Source organism: Danio rerio, chromosome 15, assembly GCF_049306965.1.
Source record: "Danio rerio strain Tuebingen ecotype United States chromosome 15, GRCz12tu, whole genome shotgun sequence".
NCBI classification, from domain to species: Eukaryota; Metazoa; Chordata; class Actinopteri; order Cypriniformes; family Danionidae; genus Danio; species Danio rerio.
In genome coordinates this window covers 37,768,532-37,786,068 of record NC_133190.1, presented here as the reverse complement: position 1 = coordinate 37,786,068, position 17,537 = coordinate 37,768,532, and the positions used below count along the sequence as shown (strand labels likewise).

Sequence of the window (17,537 nt, the reverse complement as noted above, 5' to 3'; positions counted from 1 at the left end):
ATGCTTTCCTTCGGATCATTCTTTAATCAAATGTACTTCAGTTTCCTGCCTTTCATAATTTTGTTTCAGTAACAATCTGTGCATCCTTTTTAAAAGCTTCTTCTAAGTTTTCTCTCGATGTGTCAGTCTCAGGTTTCCGGCACATTGTGGTATACAGACCCCGCAGGAAGAAAATGACTGCAATGACGGAAAAATACGCCCCGTTGATGATGAACTGCAAGACAAATGACAAGAACAAGCAGGTTTTTAGCTTTTTGAGGTAATGTTCTGGATCAAATATGAATTTAGTAAATTTTTGTTAGCATTGAAGATCATTTTGACCTGCTGTACACTCATTGACCCTTTTCACATTTCTTGGTTTCCAAGTAGCGAAAGTCGTCATTGTTGGATAAACTTAGAGTGCAATGAATGGGAGAATACAACAAATAATTTTTTTACAACCCTATTTGCTGAAATAATAAAAGAAAAACTCCACCATGGTGTTGTCAAGACTTTCAGAAAAAGGAAAATCAAAATGTTAGACGCTTTCAGGTTTGATGACCATTAAACACGTCTTGTGAAAAGGGTGCATTGGCCACTTTATTCAGCTGTCCTGTTCAACTCCTCATTAATGTAAATATCTGGGCCTGTATTCAGAAGAGCTCTCTTAAACAGTTGTAAACTAGTTTTCTCTTAAAAGCTATTCACAAAGTTGCTGAGATCAACTTTCAATAAGGATTATAGATTTTATTCTAAGTTTTAAGATAAGTGTAAGTGCAGGGTTGACTTTGTTGCTGTGGATGACGTTTCCATGATTATTAACTATGCACACAGTGATTGGCTTATAATAATAGTTATAAAAATAATAATAAATCTTTACATATATATAGCACTTTTACACATTTTTGGGTGAAATCTCCTCATTCACCACTAGTGTGCAGCATCCACCTGGCAACCATATTGTATTAAACCGTAAAGCACACACTAGCTCATTAGTAACATAGTGATGAAGCCATTTATCATATGGGGATGGTTAGGAGGCTATTATAGACAGAGATGCAAATTTTGACCAGTATGCTAGTTGTTCTCTGATATCTTTATAGTAGGTTTGTGGCTTAAGAAAAATCAAGAAATCTCCAGAAACAGTTTTACATGCTAATTTATTCATTCATTTCTCTTAGAAAATAGTTGAGCAAATGCTTTTTTAAAAATTTTTTTAGAAATATGTAAAATTACCAAATGTGTTTTTACAGACGATATTAGCTTTTGTCATATTTTTGTTTTTTAAAATATATCTTTAAATTCAATTATTCTTACTGTAGGTAAATAGAGTCGCAATTAAGGTGACAACTTTTTAAAAGCTCATTTTGGTTGCTAGTTTATTGCTCAAATGCTTCTTGAAATACTCATAGAGCAAAAGTTTAGGAGACTTTAGGACTGACATGCCTATTGTTTCGAAGATTTGCTTTCTAAATCTGTGAGTTAGGAGCTACTTTTAGCCTTAAGATGTTTTTTTGAAAATGGGCATGATCAGCCAATCAAATGGGAATAACTTGGTGCATTTAGTCATATTGACCTTTTTCTGTGATACGGAAGTGTGCACGATCATGCGGTTGTTTTAAATATTTTAAATGACAAGGAATAATAAATGGCAGAAAACGGTCAAAATACTTGCTTTACAAACAAGTGCATTCATGACTATACATGAAAAGTGGAATAATATAATATTAAAATATCACTTTGCAACATGAAGCAGCATAGCACACTGTTTTATTGGCTAAATATCAATGGAAGTGAATGAAACCAAAAGTCTCAAGCCAAAAAGATTCCAATGGCTGCGCCAGCTACTACGTGAAGAATAAGGTCAATAGACGTGGTTTAAAAAATTCTGCTAAAGTTCAAACCAATCATCTGAATGGAGAATAAAGCTGATGATTTAAGTGACTGTGAATCTGGCATGGTTTATGGTTCCAGATGAGCTGGTCTCATTATTTCAAAAACTGCTGATCTACTTCTCATATTTTCATACACAACTTTTTTGAGGTTTACAGAAAATCATATCAATATGGATTGAAATCGCTGAGCAGCATTTCAAACACCTTGTCAAAGGGATCGTTCACGCAAAAATGAAAATTACTTCTTTAGTTTCTTCTGTTGATCTCAAAAAAAGATATTCTGAAAAATGCTAATAGCTGGCATCCATTAACTACCATAGTATTTTTTCCTACTATGGAGGTCAATGGGTTCCAGCAACAAGCATTCTTCAGAATAACTTCTTTTGTGGTCAACAGAAGAAATATACTCATAAAGGCTTAAATTTATAAGGTAATTGTCATTTTGGAGTCAACTATTCCTTTAAATCTGTGCAATTCTGAAGGCATATGTGGTACCAACCCAGTATTAGTAAGCCGTACCGAATAAAGTGGCCAGTAACTGTGTAAATGCTGTGTAAAGTGTGTCAGGTAAGCTCACCTGAGTGACGACATCCACACCGAGGCCTCTGCTGTCCACCACCACTGAGGTGATGATTGTCTGCAACACCAGAGCACAGAAGGTATTTGCTCCGAACACAAGCGCGTATCGCTCCATGTTCAGCCCAGCTGCTATCTGAAACCTGTGGAAACACAAAACATGGCCTAATTGGATATTTTATATATTTTATTGAAATGAGTTAAAAGTATTTCTGGATGTGCTCGATTCTAAAGTAGGACAGTGACTAAAGTTGTTTCATGGGAAGTGAGATCTCTGTATGTTAATAATGTTTTAGGATTGAAAACATTATTTTTATTAAATTTAATAATTATATTTAAATATAACATTTTAGTTCAGTTCATCAAGTTCAGTCTTCATACATTTTTTTTTTTGTAATTTATTAAATTTTGTTTCGTTTTTATGGTTTGATTTTTTAAAAAAAACTACTAAAATGCAACGTTTTGATGAGTTTGAAAGTACATACTTGAGTTCAGATGCAAAAACATGTTAATGCTCTCTAAAAAATTCTTCTAAACTGACCATTTTTATCAGGCTCTTGTGTGTGGGTTCAGTGATTTCACTTTTATGGCAAATAATAAGTTCTTTTCATGGTCTTCAAAGTGAAATAACTCAACATAAATAAAGAAGGTTAAAAATAACGTTAATATTCTATCGAAATTTCAGACAGCACTTTTTGCATCTAAACTCTTCATTTTTAGAAATGTCACAAATTCATAATCTGGGTTTCAAAGTCTTTTTGAGTTGAACTGCCATACATTTGTTTGTATTAATTATTTAATTTTGTTTAATTTTTTTTAATGGTTTGACTAAAACAACAACTAAAAATGCTAAGTTTTGATGTATTTGGAAGTACAGATTTTTAGAAATGCCTCCTCTTTAGAAGTACACAAATTAATAATTTGGGTTTCAAAGTTCAATCTCCATAAATGTATTTATTTATGTTTCTTTTTTAATGGTTTGACTAAAAAACTAGTAAAAAATCTAAGTTTTAATGGGTTTGGAGGTACATATTTTTAGAAATATCACAAGTTAATTAATCTGGATGCCATGTAATAAAAAATAAAGAATTTCTGGCTACTGCAGTCAATGTGAGCTATTAAATGTTATTGAGATTGTTGTAGTTAGTGCAACCTTAATCATTTTTTTATATTACTATATTTGATAAACGCAGCTGATTCCAGCATTACTTGACATTTTTCTATCTACTGTGTGACATTTGTAATGTCATAGTCAGATTTCAGCATGCACACATGGACCTGCAATTTGATTGTCAGCATTACATGCGGTAAAAAGCAGGTCAGATAAGATAATGAACCCTTTTCTGAGAGTTCATTGAGTAATTATGAATTGTTTAAAACAATAGCAAAAAATAATTCATGGTATCAGTCTATCTTTTATTGCTACGGTGCTTTTTCAGCATTTTTCAGAGTAGCACACATGCAGCTAAAGTAGTTTTCGGCAGGTTTTGACTACAGTCTCATATCCACCTCGGCTGTGCAGAATTTTTCCAACAATATAATGGCATGTCGTCAGTTATTCCTTACACATTCACACCATGTCATTCAAACCTACATAAAATACAAAATAAGATGTAGCTTATTTTGAATAATGGTTTTGGTTCCACAGAGACAATGTCCTCAGAACAATATACTCTGGCATAGTAACTGTTCAGTGAGCTCAACTATCATCTACAGACTGTCAACACACTAGGTCAGTTCATTATTTCTTAAAATGTTTGTACATTTCAAAATGTAACTTGTTTTCTTCCATTTATGTGTTGTTTTCTTTTTGTTTTTAGTTTAATAATGTGATCAGCTCAGTCCAGCTGAGGATAACACTCTTCTCCACTGTAAGTATTGTTTATGATCCGTGTCAATATTTTAGCTTTTCCTAATTATTTCTTTGGTTTATCCAAAACAATCACGGAAAAATAACAAATATATCCCATAATTCACACTTTCTTTTTAACACACTAAATGTACATGCATGTTTTTACCAAAACAAATGAAAGAAGCACACACTTGTGTATTTCTTATAAGTTTATTTTACCTAAAGTACACCCATAAGGACTAATATAAAGCAATAATAGATGATTTGACTGAAGACATTTCACAGCAACATGATCTTCACTGCATCCAATCTTTGTTTGTTTTTTTCCACTACTTTGTTCATTTATATTCAAAATCAATTAAGTAATTCATTAATGTATTTGGTTAACAACTGTTTGAGCTATTAAACACTGCCACTTATGCTACTAATTCACCTAAAACAAACAAACAACAAAAAAGGACACGTTATGGGTGTAATATGCATTCATACCGAATCATCACGAACTGTTAAGACTTTAGATATTATTTCGAACATGTAAAAAAAAATAGAAATTACATAATTAAATACAATAAGCAAAACAAATAATACAACCCAATACAAAACAAATTTAATTCATACATGTCCGAAAAGGAATAGAAAGGACCATACAGTTGCAATCAGAATGCATGGAGAGAAGATTTTTCGACACGTTTCTAAACATAATAGTTTTTATAACCCATTTTTATTAACGGATTAATTTTATCTTTGCCATGATGACGGTAAATAATATTTTACTAGATATTTTTAAGACAATTCTATACTGCTTAAAGTGACATTTAAAGGCTTAATTAGGTCAGGCAGGTTAAGGTAATTGGGCTAGTTATTGTAAATAAATAGCTTTAAAAAAATTAAAACTGCTTTTATTTTAGCCAAAATTAAACAAATAAAGACTTTCTCCAGAAGAAAAAATATTATAGGAAATACTGTGAAAATTCCTTGCTCTGTTCAACATTATTTGGGAAATTTTTAAAAAAGAAAAACAAAAATTTAAAGGGGGGCTAATAATTCTGACTGCAACTGTATGCTTATTTAATCTTACCTATTCCATTTAGAAGCCTCCTGATTTTATGCACAAATTATTAATAAAGTTTTAGTTTTCATTATTCTGTTTATTTCGTACTTTTGAATCACAAGAAGCTTGGTTGTGAAAAAACACTTCTGCCTGTTCAAAATAAACAGATAAAGAAAGCACAATGAATTTGTTATTATTACTGTTGTACTATATACCCTTATCAAACAGTGACTCTAAAACTGAGGTACATACCGAACCATGACTTCAGTGTACCTTCACACCCCACGACCCATGCTTTTGGGTTTTTACAAAGTGTTTTTATGTTTTTTAAAGCTATAAGAAATCCCAGGTGTAAATCCAGACAAAACCATGTTAGCTAACAAATAACAGATTGATAAGTAATTTAGAAAGCTAACATTAAAACAATAACATTAACAAAATTAGTACTCTTTACACTATTTTACACAACACTACTTTTTATGGTAAGTAACAGGTTACATTACTTTTAAGTTACTTTTGAGTTACTTTTTCTTACTTGGCTGAAGCTTGATCTATTTCAGAACTTTAAGGGTTTTTTTTAATAGATGAGCTCTGCAATTAATAACACACTGTATAATGTTGGGGAAAAGGAACATATTTTTATTTTTGTCTCTTTCTCTTTTTATTAAACAATTGTATTTTTAAACAGAATATTTTCAGTTTAGAAGTCTTATGCTTTTAAGGTTGTTCAGAGAATACATAGAAAAAGAGGAAGTATGTATGGGTGCGGCCAATGGAGGACTGGAGAATGATTGACAAGTGAAGAATTCCACTAAGAACCCCACCTGTTATTATCAGCTACGTATAAAAGGTCAGGAAATGAAAATTGTTGCTCGCCTTGTGAATGTAACTCTTGCATTGCATTGAAGATAACAGAATTCTGTAAATCAAATTATAATTTTGTACTTAATAAATTACTAATGCTTTTGACATTGACCTCCGCCTCCTGAGTTTGGAATTTTAGAGCTAAATTCCAACAATAACCTGCACCTTTATTTACCTTTTATTGTAAAAAATAAAATAAATAAATAAAGAAAGCATGTTAAATGAGAATATGAAATATTTTGTGGCATGCTTCAAAAAATAAAGATGGTTTAGTATTCAAAAATGTTTTATTTTTGTTATTATTGATAAATTATGATTGATTATTATTATGATTATGTTTTTGAATAAATTGGTCTTACACTTCATATTTTCAGAATTTTCATAGTATTGCTTTTACCATAAACCGACATATCAACCATTTCGTAGAGGTTGATATTTTAGAAATTATGGGACATGTTGAAAAAACAATGCATTGAGTGTGTCCACTAGCGACATTAGGAGTTTCAATCCAAAAACAATTCTTGGTGGAAAAGGTTATTTAAACTAAAAAATAGCTTACATTAACGTTATTAACTCAAATATTATTGCTTAATTTTTTAAAGTAATGCGTTACTTTACTCTTTACTTAGAAAAGTCATATTATTACGTAACTCGCGTTACTTGTAATGCGTTACCCTCAACATAGATAGTAAGTCATTTCACTTACATGGCAATGGTGATGAGCAGCATATAGAGGCTTTTAAAGAGGATGTAGCCGCCGTAACAGACCCAGATGTTCCCACTAAAGACCATCGCGAACAGAGCGCCGCCCTCCAGGGCAGAAAGAGCACTGAGTGCCATCTCACCCCAGCGGGACCAGTCTGCGGAGGATAACCCGATACCATACGCCGCTGCGGCCCCTGGGGTGCAATGACAAATACAGTGTTAAGCCCAAATTATAGTTTTTATTATAAGCATATGTGCATGTTTATTTAGCACAAATGCAGCATGATTTAAATGAACCAAGGTTTTATTACAGTGAAAGTGCAGTTAATGTATTTTTTATGTATTTATTACCATTTGTAAGACCACCGTTTAATAGTAAATATCATGGTTAAACTTTTGGAGAGAGAAAGATAGCCTGAACAAGGATGAATCTTTCAGGTTTGCATATGGCGCAGCAATTTGGGTTTCTTTGAATATTCTGGGAAAGTTATAGTTATTACGGTTGAAGAAATTACAACCTAAAAATAACCATTTGGGAATGTTTGGCATAAGTAGGGAGGCTTGCCAGGTCCAAGAAATTTCTACAGCCCAATAACTATTCAAAACCAGCCCAAAAGAAAATGGAAGTAGTCAGTTTCATTTCATCATCCAATCAGAGTCAATGGCTAGATTCCCACTAAGGGAAAGGTTTACAATATCTTCCCTGATATTTTGCAAGTCACATACCTGTAGATAAAGTATATGTGTTAAAAGTACTGAGTGACTTTCTACACAACAAACAACACTACACAAGTACCACTCTCAGATGTATTGACCTTATTCTTCATGTACTTGCGGGTGCAGCCGTTTAAATCTTATTGGCTCGAGACTTTCGGTCTCATTCACTTCCATTCATTTTTGGGCATTAAAAACAGCTTGTTCTGCTTTTTGATGTTGCAAATTTACATTTTCTTATTATATTATTCTGCTTTATCTGTATAGTCATGAACACACTTGTTTGTAGAGCAAGTAGTTTGACCATTATCAGAATTGGTTTTTGGGTTGCCAGATATGTATTCCAGGTTCAATGTCTATTAGGAGACTAATCAGAATTTATTTTGTATTAGCAAGAAAGCAACATTTTGGCAGATACAGCACATTATGAAAGTTACCAATGAAGACGCAACTCGCAACTGCATCATTTTTTTCTGCAACTGCATTTACTTAAAAATGTGCAGGAAAACCTCTGGCAACATTGCTTTTAGGTTAAAATTAACCTCCCTACTATGGAGTCGTCTAAGGCCATATATACTCGCAAAATAAAGAACTGCAAAGGGAAATCAAGCAGTGCAAAAAACAAAAATATTTGGAATTTTTTAAAATATGTTTGTACAACATTTTTTATAGTATTGCCTTCACAAAACCCGTCCAGTCAATTGCAATGCTCATTTTGATTTGCTTTTCAGTCAACCGTGAGTTTGCGATGCTGTTTTCACTTTGCATTTCATGTTTCTGCACGTTTTACTTTGCTGCCCTGATTTAACAAGAGGGGGAGTATATATATATATATATATATATATATATATATATATATATATATATATATATATATATATATATATATATATATATATATATAAGGTTTTTTTAACTGCAAATATTTTTTTTTTTGCACTGCTTGATTTTTATTTGCAGTTCTTTTTTATGTTGACAAATTTAATTTTAATTTCTCAAAAATAATTTTTCCCTTTGCCATTTTTGAAGATTAGCATTTATTTTTATTTAGTTTTTGCTCAATACTTTATTTTTTGTTTGCAAAACTTTCTTTATTTTGCAAGTATATGTGGCCCTATATTGACACCATACCCTTCCACATTGAGAGATTTATTTATTTTTTTATGGTTGCAAAAAAATCACGAATTGAAAAGAATATTTGCTTGACTTTAAATTTTTGAAACTAACAAAATACTACTTGGTTTTGTGTTATTTTATTTTTGTCTTGTCTTGGTAGGATCAACAGAAATGTGTTCGGTTAAAATTTTGTATCAGATATCTACACTCTATCTAATAAAAACACTCATTATAATTTTCATACAAGTTCAAATTGTATCCAAAAAGTAGTCATTATTATTTCTTGGCCTGACTGTTAGCTGAACAGACCAAGAAAAAAAATTTGTATAATATACTGGCTACGTTTATGCAACGGGCAACATCTTTGCATGTCTAAGGTCTTTTCTTTTTTCTCACCGAACAGGTTTGAGAGTGCCTCCGCTCCTCCATTGTAGACTGTGAAGTTACTAGAAGGCTCTACATGCTCCCAGAGTGACTGGACGTAGTTGACCGTCTGGTTGTAGCCACAAGTGGCCAAAGCCCACCAGGCTGACCAGAGAAGCAGTGTTCGGGAGGAGAAACACTGCAGGAAATCCCTCCATAACCGCAGCAGAACATCACCACAGCCAGCTGGAGATCAGCAGGACAACCAGAACTGATTAATATTATATATTTAGACTATAACTTGACTGTTTATAACTTGTAAAATTATAGACTGTACACAATGTCTGTTCATTCTTAAAAATGTCTTTAATTAAACATTATAAGCCATGAACCAGACTTACCAGCAATAGGTGAATAAATTACAACATTACAACCTTTATATACAGAAAAAACTGAATTGCGAATGACATTTGAAGTAATACAGTAAGCTGTATAAATTAAGTGTTTAGTAATAAATGCATTAATATCAGAAAAGTATCAGGTACTTGTTTTGTATCATAGTTTACGTGAAAAAAACGACTTAAAATTTCAATAAAAGACTAAAAAGTCAATAGGAAGATCAAGGCCAACAAATCTGTTGCCAATAACGAGACTTATTTTTAAAACACAGGTGTTAAATAACCAAATCTGTGCAGAAAAACTACATTACCCATGATGCCTTACAGAAATTCCACCAATCAGAGAATTGAAGCAAGCAAAGTGCGCCAAAAAAAGATCTTTAGCTCCACCCACTCCAACAAAGCACCACAAATGATGAGACAACCTTCCCTACATTCTTAAGATGCTTATTATTATTATTAAAAATATTATATGTCTCTATGATTTAATTCATGTGTGTGACATTCACACATAAAATCTAAATTTACTAAGTTTACCCTGCTTAAAAAAACAGCTTAAACCATGCTAGTCGAGCTGGTTTTAGCTGGTCATTTTCCAGCTTGACCAGGCCGGAAATGGCCAAAAACCCCTCTAAAACCGGGCTGGTCAACCAGCTAAAACCAGCCAACCAGCCTAGGTTTTTTTTTTCAGCAGAGTATTTTGCAAAACCGCTGAAAAAACATGTTTGTTTTGGTAATCTTCAAACAAAGCCAGACCGTTTGCTTCCATGTTAGGAGTGGCAGTTCTTCTGCTGACATGAGGGCTTCCATAGCAACTGTACAGCAATATTCTCCTAACCCCGCCCCTCTTGCCATTGGTTTCCTATGAAGGAATGTTGCGCAAAAAAACTCAGCCCCATACTCAATATTCTATTTCAGTTGGATGTATATTCAATTCAGGTTATCTTTATTTGTATAGCGCTTTTACAGTGTAGATTGTGTCAAAGTAGCTTAACAGAGAAGTTCTAGTAAATTGAAACTGTGTCAGTTTCACAGTTCAGTTTAGTTTAGTTCAGTGTGATTTAATTTTCACTGCTGGAGGTCCAAACACTAAAGAGCAAATCCATCAATGGACGTCCATCGTGGAGAACTGCAGGTGTGAATAGGTCACAGGTGGGGGTACAGGCTGGCTCATAGGATCAATGTGGAGACTCATCTGTCACTGGGGTCTTTCAGGAACATAGTATATCAACATACTTGACTTGCTAATGATACACAGGGCAAATTTTAGAGCTATGTTGCCAGGCAATTTTGCAAAGTGATGGTGCTTGTCTAGTTTTCTATCAAGAATGGGCAACAGTGACAGACAAGTCTCCACATTGATTCTGTGGGCCAGCCTGAACACCCGTCGGTGACCTACACACACCTGCAGCTTCTCCACGATGGACATCCAGCGTTTTTCAGCCTCGGCGCCTAGACTGCAGCTCCGCACAAGAAGTTTGGCCAAAGGAGAAATGGTCATGCCCAACTAAGCCTGGTTTCTCTCAAGGTTTTTTTTTCCTTCGCTTTTGTCAATTGGTGAAGTTTGTTCCTCGCCACTGGCTTGCTTGGTTTGGGACTATGGGAGCTGCACATCGATTGATTTGCTCTTTAGTGTTTGGACTCTCAGCAGTGAAAATGAAATCACACTGAACTACACTAAACTGAAGTCAAACACTGAAAACTGGACTGACACAGTTTCAATTTACTAGAACTTCTATGTCAAACAGCTTTGACACAATCTTCATTGTAAAAGCGCTTTAGAAATGAAATTGAATTGAATTAAACCCATTACCCTAATTAGTCGTCATATGTCTGACCTGGTTGCCCATTTATGGGATCATTTCCCAAAGTTGCCGCTCAAAAAGCCCTGCATATCCTCAGCATTTAGCTTTTTTATGATGTAATATAAAATTTCTATGCTTCATGTTTTATAATATCATATTTATAATATCATATTTATAGTCTTGCGTTCTGTGAATGAACGTCGCCTCGTGGTTCCATCCCAAAGAGGGAAAAAATCACTTTCCCGAACGCTCGCGTTAAATCTGCCCAGTTGGTGGAATGAACTCCCTAACTGCATCAGAACGGCAGAGTCACTCGCTGTTTTCAAGAAACGACTAAAAACTCAACTATTTAGTCTCCACTTCACTTCCTAATCTGCAATTGCCTCTCTGGATATACCACTAACTGTACTCAAAAAATAAATAAATAAATACTAATACTTTCCTTCTTAGTCTTTACAGACCTGAAACTTGCCTATAGCACTTAGTCATTGTTGCTCTTATAGTTGTGTAAGTTGCTTCCTTGTCCTCATTTGTAAGTCGCTTTGGATAAAAGCCTCTGCTAAATGACTAAATGTAAATGTTATAATGTTGTGATTCATAGCCAGTTAGGTTGGTTCATGTCCTCAATGACTATCAAAAGCAGGTATATATTTTCAGGCGATCCATTAATGCACTCTTTTTTTGCAGATTCAACTCACCTTTCCTACTCGACTTGGAACTTTTTGCACTACTACTATCACAGCCATTAGAACCATCCAGTACATCCTGTTGCCATTTGGTTTCATCCACCTTTACATCATTACTAAGATCAACCATTGTCCCAAATCCTTCCTCAGGCTCCAAAGGTTTGACATTCCCAGAATGTCCTTCATTATCATCCTCTTCGCTCTGCTTTTTATGAAAGAACATACTGACCTTGGGCATCGGGAGAAGAATGGAGGCGATCATCGCAATGCCTGTGAGAACCAGCGTAAACACTAGAATGTTGTTGTAGGACATGAGCTCTAAAGAGACTAGGATCTGCCCCAAAACTGAGCCCACAGTGTACCCCAGGAGATGGGCGGTCCGGCAGTACGAGGTGGCTTTCAGGTAGTGTTTGATCTCCACCATACTGTAGATGTACGTGAAGTAAGCAACATCGCAGGATGTCACCACTCCATAGGTAAACTGCATGGCCTGCATCTCCGGGACGCCGTTACACCACAGCAACATGGACGTAGTGCAGAATAGGATTAAAGACTGGAAGACCACCACAGGTTTGTAGCGCAGCCAATCAGTGAGGAGGAAGACAGGAACCAGAACAGCCAGGTAGGAGTACGTCCACACAGGGAATATCTGATTGTTCAACTTGAGGAGAGAAGACAGTTGTTTAAAATACAGTCATAGCATTTGTTGTTCAATGCTTACAGAGTCAATGTCCAACCTGACCACCATTTGGCTGTTTTTGGTTATTCTAACATAATGGACACTCTCCCTTTAAAGGGGGATCTGTTATGACCCTTTTTACAAGATGTAAAATAAGCCTCTGATGTCCTTAGAGCAGGGGTGCCCACACTTTTTCAGCATGCGAGCTACTTATAAAATGACCAAGTCAAAATGATCTACCTAATATAAAAATGCAAAACATTAATAATAAACATATTGAGAATTCTGTATTAGTACTGTAGACATTGATGTATCTTGCATAACTGTATGAAGTGTATTGTGCAATAGCCCGCAGCTCTGTACACGTTTTTGTCATTACCTTACTCTGATGATTTGTAGCTGCTGATAGACAGCCTCAAGCTCACAACCAAATGATCATCAGTCATGGTGAAACGATTTTTGGACTTAACCGCGCCAACTTTGCTAAATGTACCTAGTTTTGCAGCACTTAACGAAGTTTGCGTGGTTTTATGCCCATACGTGGTTACCCATGTGTCAGAAAAGGTCAGATGTCAGCTGACTCCCCTGTATGTCAATCAAGTGACAATTTTCAGTGAGGGTGGATGATAGGCTGATGTTTTTTTAATTCCTTTGCGATCTACCAGTCGATCGCAATCGACATATCCTCTTGAGACCCCGTCTATTGACTTGTGTCCTCTGTAGTGGACATTGTGTTTTCATGAATTTTCTTTGAATTTTTTGAGCTACTATGTCAACTCCTGTTGTACTGTTCAGAGGACATTCCGGGCTTTCTAGTGATATGTAATTTGATTGGCTGGCATGCTAGGAATCACTTCTTACATTGCATCCAAATGGCTGGCATACAAACAAGTACATTTTATGGGAAGAAGAGAGGCATGTAAAATTTATTTTTTTTTAATTGTTTTTTTTATTATCATTATTACATATTTGTTATAATATTATCAATTTGTTTTTTAAAGTGTCAGAGCCAATACATTAAGGTTTCAAAGCTGTTTTTCAAAATATCATCCTTTTTTAAATATCCACTATAGTGGACACCAGGACCATCGTAATGTAACCAATGACTGCATGTTGTTGGGGGCAGAACTGAAGCAGAGAGAATTCTTTATAAGATATTTGAGAGAGACTCTGATTTAGAGTCTGACAATCAGACAATTAGATAATTAGAGATAATTAGAGACAATTAGAGAATGACAATCAGCTTTAAATCGCTTTTATGTTGAGTTTGTTTTTGTTTTTTATGTTGAGTTTGTTTTGTTTTTGTTTTCATTTTGAACTAAAATGGTCCTGTGGTCCACTACAGTGGACATGCTGTAAAATTAAAAATAAACACTAAATGCAAAAACTCTGAATTGTAGATTTTTTTTTTAACCCAAAAGATCACAGGAAAAAACAAAGAAAAAAAAATATTTGGGTCCTAAGAGGATATTGGGCACCCCTGCTCTAAAGTGTGTATGTGAAGTTCCAGCTCAACATACCCCGCAGATAATGTATAACTTTTTGAAACTCCCTTTTTTAGGCTTTAATCCCAATTTGGTGACTGTCGCTTTAAATTCGAATGAGATTGGGCTCTTCTCAAAAAAGGGCGGAGCTACAAATGTCTGTATGTCAGCATAGTGGCAGATTCAAAAACAAGACTACCATGAATGCTAATGAGGGAGAGATTGTCACTAATGGGCGGGGCTTTCCCCTCTGAGAGAATGTCAATCAAAGTGTTTCTGTTTTATCAAGTGTGATATAAACCCCTTATATTATAAAAATGATGTCCGCATAATAGATCCTCTTTAACTCAACAGTCAGCAAGTTCTATTGGCATGATTGCTGGTAAATAAGATGATTTTACGCAATTGGAAATCTTCACAAGTGTCCTCTTTTCATTAATGATTAAATGAGATGCTTAGTTTATATCAATTTAAATGGAACTGCTATGTGTCAAAGCATTCTGAAGCCACATGAGGATGCACTTGGAAATCTACCATTTAGTTTGTAAGTCCTCACTTTTTATTTTTAATGTACACTCACCGGCCACTTTATTTCTAACCAATTTAGAAATAAATTGGTAATAGAAATAAATTTCTAACCAGCCAACCTCATGGCAGCAACTCAATTCATTTAGGCATGTAGACATGGTCAAGACAATTTACTGCAGTTCGAACCGAGCATCAGAATGGGGAGGAAAGGTGATTTAAGTGACTTTAAATGTGGCATGTTTGTTAGTGCCAGATGGGCTGGTCTGAGTATTTCAGAAACTACTGATCTACAATTTCACGCGCAACCCTCTCTAGGGTTTACAGAGAATGGTCTGAAAAAGAGAAGATATCCATTGAGCGGCAGTTCAGTGTGTGCAAATGCCTTGTTGATGTCAGAGGAGTAGGCCAGAATGGTTCAAGGGCATCCACTCAAATAACCACTCGTTACAACTGAGGTGTGCAGAAGAGCATCTCTGAATGCACAACACATCCAATCTTGAGGCAGATGGGCTACAGCAGCACCACTCCTGTCAGCTAAGAACAGGAAATCGAGGCTACTATTCGCACAGGACCACCAAAATTGGACAATTGAAGAAACGTCGCCTGGTCTGATGAGTCTCGATTTCTGCTGCTTTATATAAATACACACACATTGAGCTGCAAATATCTCATCAACCAATCACATGAGAGCATATAAAAGCATTTAGGGATGTAAATGAGGTCAAAAATGAGAATTCTGTCACCATTTATCTTCATTTTAATTGAGTTTCTTCTGTTAAACAAAAAAAGAACATATTTTAAAGAAATATCCTAATTATTATTTTTCCCCTAAAATAATATATATATATAATTACTTTTTTGGGGTTTTCACTTTTATTAATAGGTCAGTGAAGATGTGGAAACAGGAAAGTGTGGGGAGCAGAGATAGGGGAAGGATCAGCAAAGGACCTTGAGCCGGAAATCGAACTTGGGTCGCTACGAGCACCTTGGTGCTGTGTCGACACACTAACCACTAGGCTATTGGCACCAACTACATGTGAATGTTTTTAGTTTTTATTGCATAAGTTTAAAAAACACATAGCCTAAGAAAAATAAGCATAAAATATGTAAAAACAAAAAAAAATATTATTATAAATATTTGTATAAAAAGAATAAATAATATACTAAATTACTTATAAGAAAATATAGCATCTCACAATTCTGCTACTATTAAAAAGTCATGGCAGCTTTAAAATATTCGGTTTTGTTTTTTATTTTCTAGAATTTTAAATACTTTTGTTTTGCACAAACGCATATTAATAACCATCTGAATTGGAGTAATGGGCAGCAAAAAATGGTTCATGCTTCAGTAAAATTGATTTAACAGTTAAAGCTATCACAAAAAAATCCCCATTTCTGTCACCATTTATTTACCCTCAATCTAAATCTGTTTTTCTTTCATCTACAGTAAGATATTTTGAAAGTTTTTGAACTATTCATGTCCATACAGTACACCGTTTCCTTTCATTGTATGGACAAAAACAATGAGAATCTTTCTAAAAAAATATCCTTGTTTGTGAAGCACAGAGGAGTCCTACAGGAAGTCCCACAGGTTTGGAAATCGTGACTGAATTGTCTTTTTTTTATTTTAAAGAGATAATTAGCCCAAGAATTAATATTCTGTCCTCACTCATCCTTCGCTTGCCAGAAACCTGTTTGAGTTTTTCTTCTGTTGAACACCAAAAAAATTTTTTATTTTGAAACATGTTGAAGACCGGTAACTGTTAACTTCCATAGTATTTGTTTATCCTGCAATGGGCGTCAATGGTTACAGGTTTCTAACATTCTTCAAAGTGTTTAAAAGAAGATGAAACTCATAAAGCTTTGGAACCACTTGGGAGAGAAAACGTTTTCATTTTGGGCATGAACTGTCCCTTTAAAACCTAGTCATGTCTCTAGAAATCCAAACACATGTTAATTATTAAACTTTTCTACAGGTCACCATACCTGCTCCGTGGTCAGGTTCTTGTCTGGTCCAGTGAGGAATGGGTAAAGAAACGGCTCTAAAGGCTTGACTGTGCTGAAGAATCCATAGATAAACAAGAGAGAAGTGGGATACTTCCAGTCCTTCATCCACCGCTTCAGGGTCTCCATCTTCACAGTTTCTTGTGTTATTATTAATGAAAAAAGAGCGCTTATGTTTTCTCTGTTCGCATGCGCTGTCAGCCGGTGTGCTGTTCAGGTGTTGCTGAGATAGTGGTCTCTCACGCTGAGGCTTTCTGCGTGTCTGTGTTTTTGTATGTGCTGTAAATCAACAACCAGTGAGCAAAGTTCTGCTTATATTATTCTGATCACACCTTCAGGCTGAGCATTATCGTTTATCAGCAGATATTAACATGTGCCTTCTCTCCATATTTCGGTCACTCTTTGTGCGTGAGGATTTTTTGATTGACTATATCTGATTAATTTGTTCCGGAATTATTTATTTAGCTACTTATTTTTTGGACAAACTTACTCAAACATCTTTCCTGGCTACCACTATTTATTTACACTGCACTCATCCTTGTGGTTGTACTGCGATTTTTTTATTTAAATATTAGCCTATATTATTTCATTTTTATTTATTTATTATTATTTATTTATTTATTTATTTATTTTTGAGAAAGATAACTTTCATTGTTAGAATGAAATTGTTAGAATAGCTGTTTATTCGTATTCAGATCTTAAAGGCTTTCTTGCCCAGAATACACGTGTTATTTACATGTGCGTCAAATATAGGCTGATTTACATTACGTGCGAGAACCATGCACGTTATCAAAACGTTAATTTCTCACTGTATAACCATACATCATGTATTATATAT

The 17,537-nt window shown here is 34.7% G+C and overlaps 2 protein-coding genes and 1 long non-coding RNA gene across 4 annotated transcripts in view; 1 reads left to right on the top strand and 2 right to left on the bottom strand.

The window, feature by feature from the left end:
• Nucleotides 1-17,537, bottom strand: part of LOC141377888 (uncharacterized) — a 111,416-nt gene that overhangs the window by 37,005 nt on the left and 56,874 nt on the right. The window lies entirely within an intron of this gene.
• Nucleotides 9-17,229, bottom strand: slc19a3a (solute carrier family 19 member 3a). The gene is made up of 6 exons (XM_680999.10): nucleotides 16,682-17,229; nucleotides 12,017-12,665; nucleotides 9,149-9,361; nucleotides 6,924-7,116; nucleotides 2,452-2,593; nucleotides 9-214 (listed from the first exon to the last, which is right to left on the bottom strand). Exons 1-6 carry the CDS (start codon nucleotides 16,826-16,828, stop codon nucleotides 53-55), a joined length of 1,506 nt encoding a protein of 501 aa, XP_686091.3. The 5' UTR covers nucleotides 16,829-17,229; the 3' UTR covers nucleotides 9-52.
• Nucleotides 2,769-9,506, top strand: LOC141377895 (uncharacterized). 2 transcript variants are annotated; one of them, XR_012391003.1, is made up of 3 exons: nucleotides 2,769-4,182; nucleotides 4,271-4,321; nucleotides 9,156-9,506. It is a non-coding gene; the product is annotated as an uncharacterized lncRNA (long non-coding RNA). The 2 variants fall into 2 exon arrangements; XR_012391002.1 differs by having other exon boundaries at nucleotides 2,792-4,182; nucleotides 4,271-6,203.